Below are 14,935 nucleotides of genomic sequence, written 5' to 3' on the forward strand. Positions count from 1 at the left end.
TTTGAGCCATTGTTATTTAATTGATTATGTCGTCACTGAATGGCATGGTCTTTTAAAAAGGTGCCTAATCGCACGTAGGTGTTGCTGATGGCGAGGCAAACAGTTTTCCAATTGTGTCTCAAGAGCTGGTCTGTATTCTTGCCATGCTGTGTTAAGTTTGATTATTTATTTATTTACATACCAACGTATAGGACCGAAGCGACAGAGAATACATAACATTTGTTTAACTCAATGCACCCAAGTATTGGACTTGGGCACTACACAAGTACACAAGTATATTTACTTAAGTACTGTACCTAAGTAAAATGTTTAGGTATTTGTACTTTACTTGACTATTTCTACTTTGAGAACATTATTTACTTAGTTACTTTGTAGATTTTGATCATTATTACAAAACATACATTAACCACTTCAACCCTATATACATTTTCGGCCATTTGAAAATATGCATTGCATTTCAAGCTTGTAGATCTGCTATTTTCAAAAGATTTTTGAAAACTTGAAATGGGACATTCTACATAATGTGTACTTTTACTTTTGATACTTTATGTATATTTTAATGCCAATACTTTTGTACTTTAATTTACTCATGTACATTCGGAACTCCGGGCTTTTACTTGTAACAGAGTATTTCTATATTGCAGTATTCTTTTTAAAATATGTGAGTACTTTTTCCACCACTGCATAATACCCAATGCCTAAGTGTCTATTACTTTGGATTTAGATTTAGATTTGCATTCCTAAGATGACGCAAGACGGACGTACGAAAATAACTGATGTGCTTATGCTACTATAATATACTCTGCTGAGACTGGTAGTACAAGAGGTGAACGCTAATGAACAGCGCCTTTGAAGCAGGCTGACTTGACGTCTTAAGATCAAGCATGTACACTTGCACAGTCCATAGTCGGATGACAGGATGTCATGGTCAGGCAGTGGTCCGACTGCAAGCACCAATGTGTTATTGATGAGTCGCAGCATGGGGTGAAATATCAAAGTTAAGGTTGTCTTTCTTCTTCCACGCTAGCATTTTTCATGCTGGGTATACAGTAGCGAAGTGGATCCCAAAGTGTTTAATCTCAAGACCCAGAAGAGAAATTCGACGTTTGCCCGGGACCCAACTAGTGAAAATAGCAGATCTACAAGCTTGTAGATCTGCTATTTTCACTAGTTTAGTCAGGAACACTCACATCAAAGTAGCTTTAACCATTATTGCATAAATGGAATACAGTTAATCTTGGCGCTTGAAGGGCTCCGCGTTCGGAGATGTTCCCTGAATTTTATGCATGCTTTTTGAGCATGCTAAGCAAAAGAATGGAACGCTAAGCAAGACCCATAGGGATACAATGGCACAACAATAGCAATACATTGACACAATCAAACATAATCACAAGTATTTGAGCTTAGCCAGACCAATCAAAGGTGGAGGCTGGGTTGGAGGAGGCAGCTAGCAGCGAGTATCCGAGGCTTCGGATAACCAGAGAAAGTGAGACCGTATTTAAAGGAGCCTTCCCTACTGAATGAGAGCGTTGATTGCATGACAGTGTGACGTACAGTAATGACCAGCTGATATGTGAATGAGGAATGGGAAAAAAGCTGACTGACATCTGGGTGGGGCAAGACCCTTGTGTCCTGCATAAACTAACGCTGACGACTTCATTTCTTAAACTTTTCTTACAATGATGCTAAAATGAATAACACAAAAACCTTTCTAGGACCAGTTGCAAATTGCAGACAGATGTTCTTTCACGGCGGTTTTGAAGGAGGTTAAGGAGTCACACTTTTTTGTCATGTCTGTCGGTAAGACATTCCACATTTATGGTGGCATAACATTAGAACAAATGTTATCCCATGTTTGTGCCGAATCTGGGTTGAAAGAGAGTAGTGGAGCTCCCCCTGGCGTTGTGTGTCTCTCACATCGTGGTCCGCGACCCAAAGACGGGTCCCGACGCACTGTTTGGAAAGCAAGCGGGATCGCGAACACGCTTGGCGCCGACTCAAGACGACTCCTCCCCGAGCATATGCCAATAGGCTTGTTGCAGCTGGTGTCGATATCGTTTGCTGTAATTTCCAGCGACTGACCTTTTATGCAAGGAGACAAGGAGGGAAGGAAGTGGCCGGCCTAACAAAAGACAGTCTCGCGTCGTCCGAGCGGGACGGATCGATGGGGGCCTTGAGAGAACTATCAATCACAGACCAAGCCTAGTAAATTATGGTTTTATTAGTATTGAGCTGACCACTGTTGAGAGAGAGAGAGAGAGACACACACACACACACACACACACACACACACACACACACACACACACACACACACACACACACACACACACACACACACACACACACACACAGGGGCGTCACAAGGGGTAGGAAAGTGGGACTGAGTTACCAGGGCCCAAGGTGGAGGGGCCCTATAGTAACTTTAGCTATTGAAAAATAGCAGATATACAAGCTCACAGCGCGGCTGCGAGCTTGTAGATCTGCTATTTTTGAAAAGTCGTAAAAATGTGCACAAATCTTTGAATATGTATTTTTTAAGTGAACATTTGTAACTCAAATTTTGCTTCCGGGGAGGTAAGGGGTCCCTGGAACTAAATATTTTGAGATGGGGGTCTAGCTGTGGCCAAATACATATCATCTTGGGGGTCCTTCACATGAAAAAGTTTGAGCACCACTGACATAGAAACATAAGTTTCTTGCACACATTTTCACGATTTTTCAAAAATAGCAGATCTACAAGCTCGCATGAGCTTGTAGATCTGCTATTTTTCAATAGTTAACTTTCATGGGGGGCCCGCAGTGAATCCTTGTACCCAGGGCCCAGAATTTGGTGTGATGCCCCTGGACACACACACACACACACACACACACACACACACACACACACACACACACACACACACACAGACCTTAAAGCATTTAGAGACCATGTGCTCCCCCAACAGCACAGGGACGAGAAAGAAGGAGAGGGAGAGAGAGAGGGAGAGTTGTGCCGACCATCTCCTGAACGCCCTTAATGGGGAATGATCGAGGTCCCATTAGTGTCATAGTGAATGGCAACCATTCATAACGACAGGGGTGGAGGGGGTGGAGTGGTGGGTGGGTGTACAGGTGTACCCTGGGAAATGCAGTTTGTAATGGACATTAGTGGAGAGTAGACCTCAGCGCCTGAAAGGTTTTGGGACCCTTGAACTGAAGCCTTATAATCCTCGTGTACTCGTTCCTTCTGTAGATGGCTCCTCAATGACTAACTCGTTGAGGAGTGGGAAGAATTCAATATGACCAATTGGGAGAATAATAATATTAGTATGTTGAATAATCAGATGGTTTAATGGGCAGCATGCGTGGGCTTCAGCGAGGGGAAGTGTGTGCTGCATGGAAAACCCGGGTGCGCATACGTGTACAAGCCGTCTTTTTTACTTCACAGTTGAATTAACACTCATACTATTCCACAATATGGTACTAATCGTCTGTCTATAACCTCTGCTAACAGCAGCAGCAGAGGATGGTCATGTCTTGTGGGAAGTGTGAAGTGTGTTCATCCTTCCAGCCAGAGGCGTCAATTGGGTATGGCAAGGTATGGCAGCCGTCATACCTTGGCTACAGGGAAAACAATATATATATACTTCTTAAAATAAATTCATCATGCCTGTTGCTAAGGTATGGCAACATGAACTACATGTCTCCATTCCGACATGTCTCCTTTCCGACATGTCTCCATTCCGACACTAACCCTATCTCTAACCCTAACCCTAAACCTAACCTCTATGGAAGTGTCGCTACTCCGACAATAAGAAGTCAATCTCGGAGTGGCGCCCCCCCCCCCCCCCCCCCCCCTCTCTCCCCCCCCCCCCGCCCCCGGCAACATGACTGCTGTCTTGCACGCACGCAAGACACCAGTCATGTTGCCATACCTTAGCTTTTGCCGAACTGACGCCACTGCTTCCAGCAATATTAGTTTGGAGGAGAAAGAGGAGGAAAGAGGAGATTGGTGGAGAAGAAGACGACTGTTAAAGATAGAAAAAAGCTCCTAGACGACATGAGAGGGAAGGGAGAGTGCACAGAAGAAAAAAATAAATCTGTATCAAGGACTTTTCACGCGGGGAGCGAATGACGTGCCTAGTAATTCATTTTTCAATGTGTGACAAGTGGGCAGGCAGGTACAGTAGGGAGGCGTCTGGAAATCTTGACAGGCAGAGCAACAAGCGGCCGGGTTGCAATCCCGTGAAACTGTTGCGTGTGTGCTCGTCTCTCGCGCACACGCGCACCTGCCCCGCTGTCAGTGTTGAAATGCTGTGCCTGCATGGAGTAAAGTCAGCCACGACTGAGTTCAGTCATTTGGATTCCATAGAGGCCAGCATGTCTTCTATGACAGTGGTTCTTTTCAGCCTGTGACCCCCAAAATAATCATATTTTAACTGGGGACCCCCCCACCCTGATGAGCACAAAGAGTTGAGGCATTACACGGTTGTGAAAATAGCAGATCTACATGCTCACAACTGCAAGGCGTTGTGAGCATTTTTTTCACAATTTCTGCCTCTAATATTTGACAATTTGGCCAATGTTTAATTTCTCATTTTAGAGGTATTAAAAGTGTCCTTCAATTGTCACTATAGAAATGTGCTACACACTTAAACTTTATGTTGGTGTGTTTACTGTTGAGTGAGAAAACAGTGTTGCACATTAAGTTAATCATCTGGGGACCCCCCAAAATAATTTGGGGACCCAACTGGGGGTCCCGACCCACAGGTTGAGAACCACTGGATTCTATGATAGCATGTTGCACAGCAAAAAATACAAGCTACAAGCTCTCAATGTGTCTGCGACACATTGAGAGCTTGTAGACAGGCTATTGTTGGTAATTATTGTAAGATTAGAGCATTTGAACTGAAGTGGTCAAAATAGCAATGATGGGTAGTAGCTAGCTACAAGTAGCTTGGCTACATAGCTTAACTACATTTCTAAGTAACATGACGGTAGCTTGCTACATTTCTCTGGGGATATATTTTCTGTGTAGTTGAGTTATATTTATTCAAGAGTAACTAGTAGTGTAGCTTACTGCATTTTCCAAGTAGCTTGTCCATCACTGGCAATTTGTTCGGAAGTAATTAAGACTAAGCCCATACTTACCTCACCTTTTTCCACTGTAGGCCTAAATATCTTCATTTTCTTTATATTTCTTCCTCTTTTTGAATGTTTTTTTCCCCTTTTGATATTGATGCTATCCTATGCAAAGTACTGTGTTCTATCCGTCTGTCTTTCAATGTTACACGTGCAGATTTTCGGTGTTAACACAGTGTTGTGTTATTGGTGCAAAACAAGCGAATGAAACATAGCTAGCTTAGCTGAGAGGTGCACTGCTGTGCCCTGGACATGATGCAGGAGGCTTAGGGATTGTAATTACAGCAGTGTGGAGGATGTTGACTGAATTGGGGCCACAGAGTCAGGTTTTGAAAGCAGGATGCAAAGGAGGAGATGATGACCATGGACCTGGACATCATTGACCGCAGGCAGCTGTGTGCATGTCAAGATATGCATTGTCAACACACCGCTATGTTTGACAACACTGAGTTGGACAAGCTGATGCAGACAGGAGAACACACACATACACACACACACACACACAGACATGCAGTACATTACACATACGGTACAATAATTGATAGATAAATAATGCATATACAGTACACACACACACACGCACACAAGCTGATACAGTACACACTTTTATGCACACAAAGCTCAAGCACACACAGACACAAATGATATTATCATAACTACATTGATAAATAATGCATTTATGTGAACGAACACACACACACACACACACACACACACACACACACACACACACACACACACACACACACACACACACACACACACACACACACAGAGCGCCCTGGGAGCTGAGCTGCAGTATATAGTTCCTGACTGAGCTCAGCGTAAATCACTGTTACTCAGTCTGTAAAGTAATCCGGTGTGAAAACGACTAGATTAAGACAGATTAAAAGCAGTGATGAGGTGGTGAGAACTGGGCTGTAAAACAGGGGCAATGAAGAAACCCTCTTTTCTTTTTTTTGGGCAAACTCTTTGATCAGCTCGCGCTGCGATACTTGGCGCTAGCTTAACTTAAATGAACCACAATTAAAGTCATGAAACTCGCTGAAACTCGCTGAGTGGTGAGTTACAAGTGGTCCAATCATAGTACGTATCAATTTGGGGGTCTTTGGCATCAAAATGTTTTGAGAACCACTGATTTACACAATCTATAAATGTCAAACCTTGTGACTCATACTGTTCTGCAGTCAGTCACCCCGTTCACCTTTGCTGCCAACCTGCCCATCTGACACTGCTGTGTGACACGAGAGTCCTGCAGCTTGTCACCCTGTCACTCCACCCTGCAGTAGCACCTGCTACAGCTCTGCTTTGACCACAGATTAAGCTATGATTTATGGCCAAGCAAGGTCAACAGCAAAGTGACAAAAAAAGTGTATGTGTGTCGATCAAAGTGTCCAGGTCTTGGTCTCCCTCTAATACATTTCGTCAGTGAAATGCTAGGTTTACCTAGGTCTACCTTCCTGCCCTCTCCCTCCATAGCCTTGATGTTCTGGGACCTCATCAATGAAACACCGGAGCCATACTAAACACAGACGGAACACAAAGCAGCTTCCAATCATTCACGTCCAATTTCACTTGTTTAATCTGTATCCTGACAGAGTTCTCGATCCCGATTGGATAACATTGGTATCCTGACCTGAACATGTTATGTCTAAAGAGCTGGAGAGAGATGGAGACTCCTGTTACCGAACAAACACTCTATGGCAACAAGTACTAACAGAATAACAGTACCTGAGCTATTTAACACCTATTTTAACCAGTGAAAATCACTACCCTACCTTAGGCCTTCCACACCAAGCAATATTATCTCTGCTGTCGGGCCAAAACCTCCAAACTCCAAAATGTTCACTTTTGGGAAAATGAGCTCAAGTGGAGTTAGGAGGTTTTGACCGAAGGGATTTTTACTACTTTTCATTGGTTCAATGTTATTTTAACCAACACACGTAAAGGGTGTTCAATAGCACATTTTTATGAAGAAAAAAAAAGAGAGGGCCAATCTGGTGGATTTTAACCAACACTCAGATGTAGGTGTTAAAGTTGTACCATGTAACTTTTTTTATAAAACAAATCTTAAAATTGTCCTAACTGTTAAATCGCTAAAGTTTTAGAACACCCACTCCGTGAATTTCAGCCTGTAAAGCCTTCTCTATATATGTAAACTGCGATCCTTGCCGGGGACCGGATCTCGCGCCAAAATTGCGTCATCACACTACCGGCCAATCACAGCGAGGGTTATACAACTGCCGGCCAATCACAGCGCATCTTGAAGTGGGGTCGCTATGGCAGCCATATTTGTTGTCGCCCGTTTGTACCATCCCTTCTCTAGGTAATTTCGCCTACCAGGCAGGGTGAAGGAGTCCGTATCTCTGGAATTACTGAACGCACAGGAACAAGGGACCCCTCAAAAGATAGATCTCAGCGAGGTGGAGGCAGACGCGGGGGTCTGAAGGTACGAAAAACGGCCGAAAGACGCGGACGCGACCGCGGTTTGTTATAGGGCTTATGACCACTAGTTGGGCATCTTACACAGTATAGCTTTAAATAGCCCTGATTTATGCCAAAAAAAAAAATCAAAAACCTAAAAAATTTAGTTAAGAGGTTTTGGCCAGACAGTGACGATACTACCAGTAGTAAGACGCCTAAAGGTGAAAAGTGACCTCACCCTAAAGGGCGAGGTCGCGCCATCTGTTTTGACCATCTGTCTTGGCCATATATGGATTATGTTAGTGTGGTTCTCCTAACAGGACATCATCTGGGATACAATCCCTTTTATGCCCATATATGGAGATCCCTAACAGAATCCCTTTTATGCCCATATATGGAGATCCCTGCTCTGAGTATCTGACATCACTGTGATGTCACCTGTTTAAGCCCATATATGGAGATCCCTGCTCTGGTTTGACCTGTGATGTCACAGTGATGTGTCAGGGGGACCACAGTGTCAGGCGTTACCCGTCCGGACGGATGTCTACGGACAAGCTGTGACGGTTCTGATAGTAAAGTTAGTCAATTATTGATTATTATCAATAAGTGGATGAGTCCATACCACCACTATAACGATGACAGTGCTGAACAAGCCTAGTTATTGTTATAATTCTGGGTGTGGATGGCCCTTAAGATGGCGTGTTGGAGTGAGAGAGAGAGAAAGTGTCTCTCACATTTAGCGTCATATCGTATGCATGTGTAGGTTGAGGTTCCCACTGACACATCTCATACGTGGTCTAATACATCAGTCAATCATCAGGTCCGCTCTCGCTCCGTTTTACACTGTCCACACATTTTCTCACGTCGGCCCAGAAAACCTTTCTATCCAATTCCCTTCAACCCAGTGACAGGTTTCTCCTCTTACCACCACCACTCTCCCTAGATTAAATAAAATAAAAATGCAGCAAGATCCGTGGACACGGAGAGAGAGAGCAAAGAGAGACTCCAATAAAATACATTTTCATTTTTACAATGGAAAGTGACTTTAATTCATCCAGGGTTGTGCTTTTTATTATAATAAGGCTTGCAGCGGCCCTGATTGTAATTGCGTTGACCTGCCCCTCCTTGCTCTCTCTCTCTCTCTCTCTCTCTCTCTCTCTCTCTCTCTCTCTCTCTCTCTCTCTTTCTCTCTTTCTCTCCGTCTCTCACACTGCGCTCTTCTCCACTTGCTCTTATCGCAACGGCGTACCGATAATGTCCTCTGCTCCCGAGTTCACTAAAGCTCTCATTTATATTGAACAGCTGATAAGTCCCTCCCTCCTCGGGCGTTGGCTGTCTCTAATGCCGGGCAGACAGCCTTTGCATCACTCACACCACCACACCTGGGAGACAAACCCTGTGCCATTTAACCAAGCGAACAAACCCTCTTCTTTTCTGCACTTTCCTCTGTCTGTTTTCAGGAGAACCCAACCCCACCCATCCCTCTATATCAGGGGTGCCCAAAAGGTAGATCGTGATCTACCAGTAGATCACAAAGATAGTGCAGGTAGATCACATGACATGCCCCTAAAATAGAATTAAAATATAAAGAAACATATTTACAAACAAAAATCACAAAACCCCTATATTTCTGGCATCTATCACTTGAATTAAGGTGACATGATTGATTGACATCAAAAAGTACCTGTCAGTGCAATGTTTTGTTATCAAGAGTCAGCATTACAAAGAACCCAAAAACATAACACTAACTTAAGACATTTCCCCGCCATTTCCCCATTTCTTTGTCTTTGTAACGCCAGTGCCGCTATTCCAAAGCCCCCCTAGGTACATTGTTTTTGGGGCGGGTCACGTTGAGCTGGTCATTTTAAAAGTAGCTCTCACGTCAAAAAGGGGTGGGCACCCCTGCCCTATATCTACCCTCTCTTCCCTGGTGTGATTTTTCTCTTTATTGTCTCCACCAGCCGAAGGCATGGGGGAGAGTATGTTTTCCCCTCCGTCCGTCCGTCCGTCCGTCCGTCCGTCCGTGCGTCCTCGCAGTTTGTGAGCACCTAATCTCAGTCGCCGTTGGCACGGTCGATGCCAAAGTGAGCACACACATTCCCTGGATGCCAATCTAGAACCTCTGCCCTAAATTTTTCAAATGGGCCTTTTCTAGCGCCACCTAGTGGCCGATGTTCGCAAAACACATTTCTGTGCATGTACTCTTACAGATTTTGTCCAAAAATCCTACAAATCGGTAGGCAGTATCTCGACAGTCATGTGATCGACACAGATCTGTCCGATTTTGCATATTCCATCCTGATTGGCTAAGATTGGCTTCCAAAGTTTGTAGGATTGAGCCGTTTTGAACAAAATGCCTCAAATCACAAACGCAAAGTGCAATTATCATGAAATCGCGCACACACGTTCCCACTAGGCCGAGGAAGAAATGCCACTTATTTTTTTTTAAATCAGCCTCATGGTGGCGCTATAACAGGCCGATTCGTGGTTTTACCTATAACTCCACCGATCAGTTTCAAACTTTGTAAGCGCACTCCCTAGAGGCTAAGGATAAACCTTTGCCCTGCATTTTTCACATCAGCCTTTTATAGCGCCACCTTTGGGCCGACATATGTAAAACACATTTTTGGATATTACTCCTTGAGATTTTATGCAAAAATCACGCAAATCGGTACACAGTATCTCTATAGTCATGTGATCAAGTCCGATCAGTCTGATATGTCATATTCCATCCTGATTGGCTAATTAGCTTCCAAAGTTTGCAGGATTGCTCCGCTTTTGAACAAAATGCCTCAAGTCATCAACGCAGCTTGCGATTACCGTGAAATTTGCCACACATATTCCCACTATGTCAAGGAACAAATGCTACCTTTTTCACATTGGCCTGTTATAGCTCCACCATTAGGTAGACTTTAGCAAAACACATTTTTGGAGCACAATGCTTCAAATCATGCATGCAGCGTCCGATTGCCATGAAAGATCTAAGGTGAAGAACATATGCCACCCTTTTTACATTGGCCTATTATACAGTAGCACCACCAGGACGCACGGCCTGGTGGAGACCTGTGCTCGGAAGAGCACTGCTTCTAGTTTTTTCTCCATTCTCCGTTGGGCAGGAGCCAGGAGCCAGCAATACAGTAGTTGTGAGACCTTTAACTCATTTAGTGCCCCTGAAATTAACGGATTATAAAGTCCACGATGCCACCTTCAGGCTGGCATCACCGCCGTTATCTTATTTTGAAGGCCAGAAGTCCACCACGCAATCACTTCCGGTCTGACGTCATCGGATCGTGCGCCGGAACCGATCGTTCTCCACGTGGAGTTGTGTAATGGCCGACCGGAGCTTTTATCATTGTGTAACATAAGCGAGCATCTGCCTCCATCCTAGCTTCTAAAGTGTAGTTTTGAGATAATGGACATTAAAGATGAGATCCCCTGTCCACCTCAATGTTATGGATGGGACTATTTTGTGCTCGTGGAGCCGTGATGATGCAAAATCAGCGACGGATTTCGTCTCCGGACCCGCGGCCATTCTTCTCGGTAATGTACTCGCCGTTACAGTAATATATTACTTTTCCCTGTTTTTAGTCAATTTACGAAAAAAAAAAAAACACAAAAAGTAAAACTATGGAGATAAGAGATATCTGCACGACAGCAACCTACAGTATGTGTATAAACTCTTATCTGATTCTTTTCTGGTGTATTGAGGTCTCTGTGCGCCACCGTGCTGACTCTCCCTCCTCCTATCTCCCCTGCTCCCCAGGAGGCCCCTGGCAGCCCACCCGTGCTCGAGCAGTCTCTGACTTCCCGGTCGCCTGACGACCGCGAACGCCGAATCTCCCACTCCATGTACGGGGCCATCGAGGGCCTGGATGACGTCCCCACGCCACGGACTACTAACGTGATCGGACGCATGGGTGAGTTTACCATGCGAAACCCCACTCTCCCCACTCAAGTGGGCGGTGCTCACTCCACACTTTAAACTACAAAATGCTGTTCCTGGAGAAACGGTGTGGGTTCGAGTAGCACGCTAAAGCCCCTTTTCGACTGCAGTTTTAGCACCACACCACACCACACCACACCGCATAAAAATATCTACATTTTCCATTACAAAAAAGTACCCCTATCGGTAAGAAACAAATTGACCCTTTTAACTGTGATTATAATACAATATACATTTGTATTACAACTATCCTAATTATAATGCACTGTAATGGATTATAACTGTGATTATAATACATTATAAAGTATTAATGTATTACTATGATAATTATAATACACTATAATAGATTATAATAGTGGTTATAACACAATAGAATCTATTATCATGTATTCCAACTATATCCTGGTGGTCTAAATGAAAAGTCAGTGAGTGATCAGTCATTATGAAGTGTTTGGCCCTGTTTGGCCTAGCTCAGACCTACTCTAGAGTGGATACTTTTTAGTACCCTGTTTAGTACCACTTTCACACCACTCTACCCAGGTCCTTGTAGTGGAAAACCTGGCACAAGTGGGCGGTGTGGTGTGGAGTGGTGTGGAGTTGGGCCAGTGGAAAATGGGCTTAAGTACAGTATGATGACACATGCGCTCGTCATTATATTGTCCAATCAGTAAACACCTTGAAAGCGGAGCCAGAATTCTTGCAGGTTGCTGATCAAATACTTATTCAAAAGTGCACGCATTCATGAGTTAATTTCATCAAGCGTCCCGCTAGCCAATTACAGCGCGTCCTGTGAAGCTTGGCCAATGGGACCCTGGCGTCCTACAAACTTTGGGCCGTACATTTTGCACGTTTTTTTCCCCCCGGTTTTTGACCGGACAACAAACTTTGACCCGTTTGTGCCAGGATGTAGGCCGGACAGTGTAGCCGCGCTTCAGTTTACTTAAACCCAGACAATTTTGAACGCCTTTTCCCATTGTTTTTTCACCAGACAAAGCCAGATGTTGGAGCTATAGCTCCTGTTCCAGGAGCACTGCTGAAAAATGTCACACAACGTCACACAAAAGCATCAAAAGTTTTAGATCTACGGCATGTTTTGAGTTACTACACACACGTACACACACACGCACGCGCGCGCGCACGCACACAGATGGCTACAAAAGACAGCCTTCTAACACAGCGTGGGGTAAATGGATTCGCTGGGTCCTTATACCTCGCCTGTCTTTTACCTCAGCCCTCCACATTGGCCAATCGATGTGATTGAACCATCCTTCACATTGATAGCAACCTTCTTCTCCTGTGTGTCTCCTCCACCGTCCCCATGGTGAATTAGTCACCATGCTAGTGGTTGAATACAGCGACTCTTCCCAAAAGCAGTACTTTTTTCCCCTTCTTCTTTTCTCATGCCAAGGACCCCCAAATTGATATGTATTTGGCCATGGACCCCTCCATCTAAAATTATGTTGTGCCAGCCCCCCTGACAACTGAACATTGTATTATTATTTATGAAATATTTCTAAAAATGTTCTTGTTTGTTTGCTATCTATGAATAGCCAACATACAACATGTATCAATGGTTAAAGTGATTAAGATTATAGTGATGCTATATTAAGTACTTTTTTCAGGGGACCCCCTGGAACCCCCCTTTACAAGGACCCCTGGGTGTCCCCGGACCCCACTTCAAGCTCACAACGCGCCAAAGCATGACAAGTTTGTAGATCTGCTATTTTCCAAAGATTTTATTTTTATTTTTTACTTGAGGACATTCTGCAATTCCTAATGCGTACTTTCTACTTTTACTACTTTAAGTACATTATGATACCAATACTTTTGTACTTTTACATTTTGAATTCCGGACTTACTTATGAATTTACTTGTAACAGAGTATTTCTATATTACAGTAGGCCTATTGATACTTCCACTGGAGATAGCCATCTTAGCGAGCGGCACGCACGCACACGCGCGCGCGCACACACACACACACACACACACACGCACACGCACAGTCGCACACACACCATCCATTTGCGTGTTCAGAATAATGGAGCAGCGACTAGGGCAATAACAATCAGGGGCCCTGGCAGAAATATGGAGTTTAGCATTTCACTCTATTGACTTTGCTGCCACCTGCAATAAGTCACAATCAAAGTCGCGGGTCTTAATTCTCCGGCAGCGAAGCCCATTCCCTTCCATTTACCTCTGAGCCGGGCCGGCGGGGGCCTATTTATAGCAGCACAGGCCCGTATAATAACAGGCAAGACAGAAAACAAGGGGAGCTTTGATTCGGTTAGGGTACCACTATGACCCCAAAGCTTTTTGTCAGTAATCGCTATTTCCTCCGAGGGGTTGAAAATGTATTGCTCTCATGAGGTTTGGGTATACAACTTGATTTAGAGTGTGTACATGTGGGTTTTGTGTTGCTACGTGGGCATTATTCAAGTGTGTGTGTGTGTGTGTGCGTGTATGCGTGTGCGTGTGTGTGAGAGAGTGTGTCCGTGTCCGTGTCTTTACACGTGCGTGTCTATTTTGTCCTGCTTCGCACACCAACACACACACACACACACACACACACACACACACACACACACACACACACACACACACACACACACACACACACACACACACACACACACACGCATCCCCCTCCCCATCCATATGTCTGGCCTTCATGTTCCAGTAATTGACTGGCTCTCTTAAGATAGACTTTTCCACAGCTTTAAAAGCTGTCAGTCAAAAGGGCCTGCAGCCAGCAGCTCTGTGTTGCTGTGTTTCCCCTGACCTTGCTGGAGACGATCAGAGCATCTGTCCTCCATAACCACAACTGTCACATCCCCACAGGCCAGGCAATAAGTCTGAGCTCTATACTGTGTGAAATAACACACAGGGCAGGGAAGATAGACAGCGGAAGAGAGGCCCCGGCCGTCCATCTAAGGCCCGGGCAGAAGGAGCTGTCCGCACAACTGTCACTGAAATATGATATACGGTAGCTGGGCCGCCTGTGGCCCCCAGGCTTTTTAGCGAGGCAACGCTATAGCCGTACCGTACTGTACCATCGCTGTCGCTGACAGAAACCTCTTATCTCCATATTCAAACTTTTTTTTGAGCGGTCCTACACCTGGCTTTGTGTGTGTGTCCGTATGTCGGTCGGTCCGTATGTCCCGCAAAGCCCATTGCATTGGCCGAGCTTCGTTGGGACGTAATGTACACAGATCAATCAATTAACTCGGTGGTTCTCTAACGTTATGGGCTTCAGTACCCCCTTTTCCTGATTGCTGAATCCAAGTAATTGACATTAACATTTTTATTAGAAAATACATCAAAAGTCCAGTTTTGATGTCAATATGTTGAAAATAAGGGCCTAATGTTTTCTATTCATGCAGTAACAGTCAAAAGTCTTAATTAATTTGGTTTAAAGCTTTACAGAGCTTTAAAACAAGGTTTTAT

The 14,935-nt window shown here is 44.5% G+C and overlaps 1 protein-coding gene across 1 annotated transcript in view; it reads left to right on the forward strand.

Moving 5' to 3' along the window:
* The window catches only part of LOC308306798 (partitioning defective 3 homolog), an 806,734-nt gene that overhangs the window by 476,012 nt on the left and 315,787 nt on the right, over positions 1-14,935 (forward strand). The window contains exon 15 of the mRNA XM_080751840.1: positions 11,312-11,465. Within this exon, the coding sequence (XP_080607966.1) occupies positions 11,312-11,465 (154 nt within the window). The remainder of the gene's footprint in view (positions 1-11,311; positions 11,466-14,935) is intronic.

The sequence above is a fragment of the Nannobrachium achirus genome, assembly GCF_963921795.1.
Source record: "Nannobrachium achirus genome assembly, chromosome: 21".
Taxonomy (NCBI): domain Eukaryota; kingdom Metazoa; phylum Chordata; class Actinopteri; order Myctophiformes; family Myctophidae; genus Nannobrachium; species Nannobrachium achirus.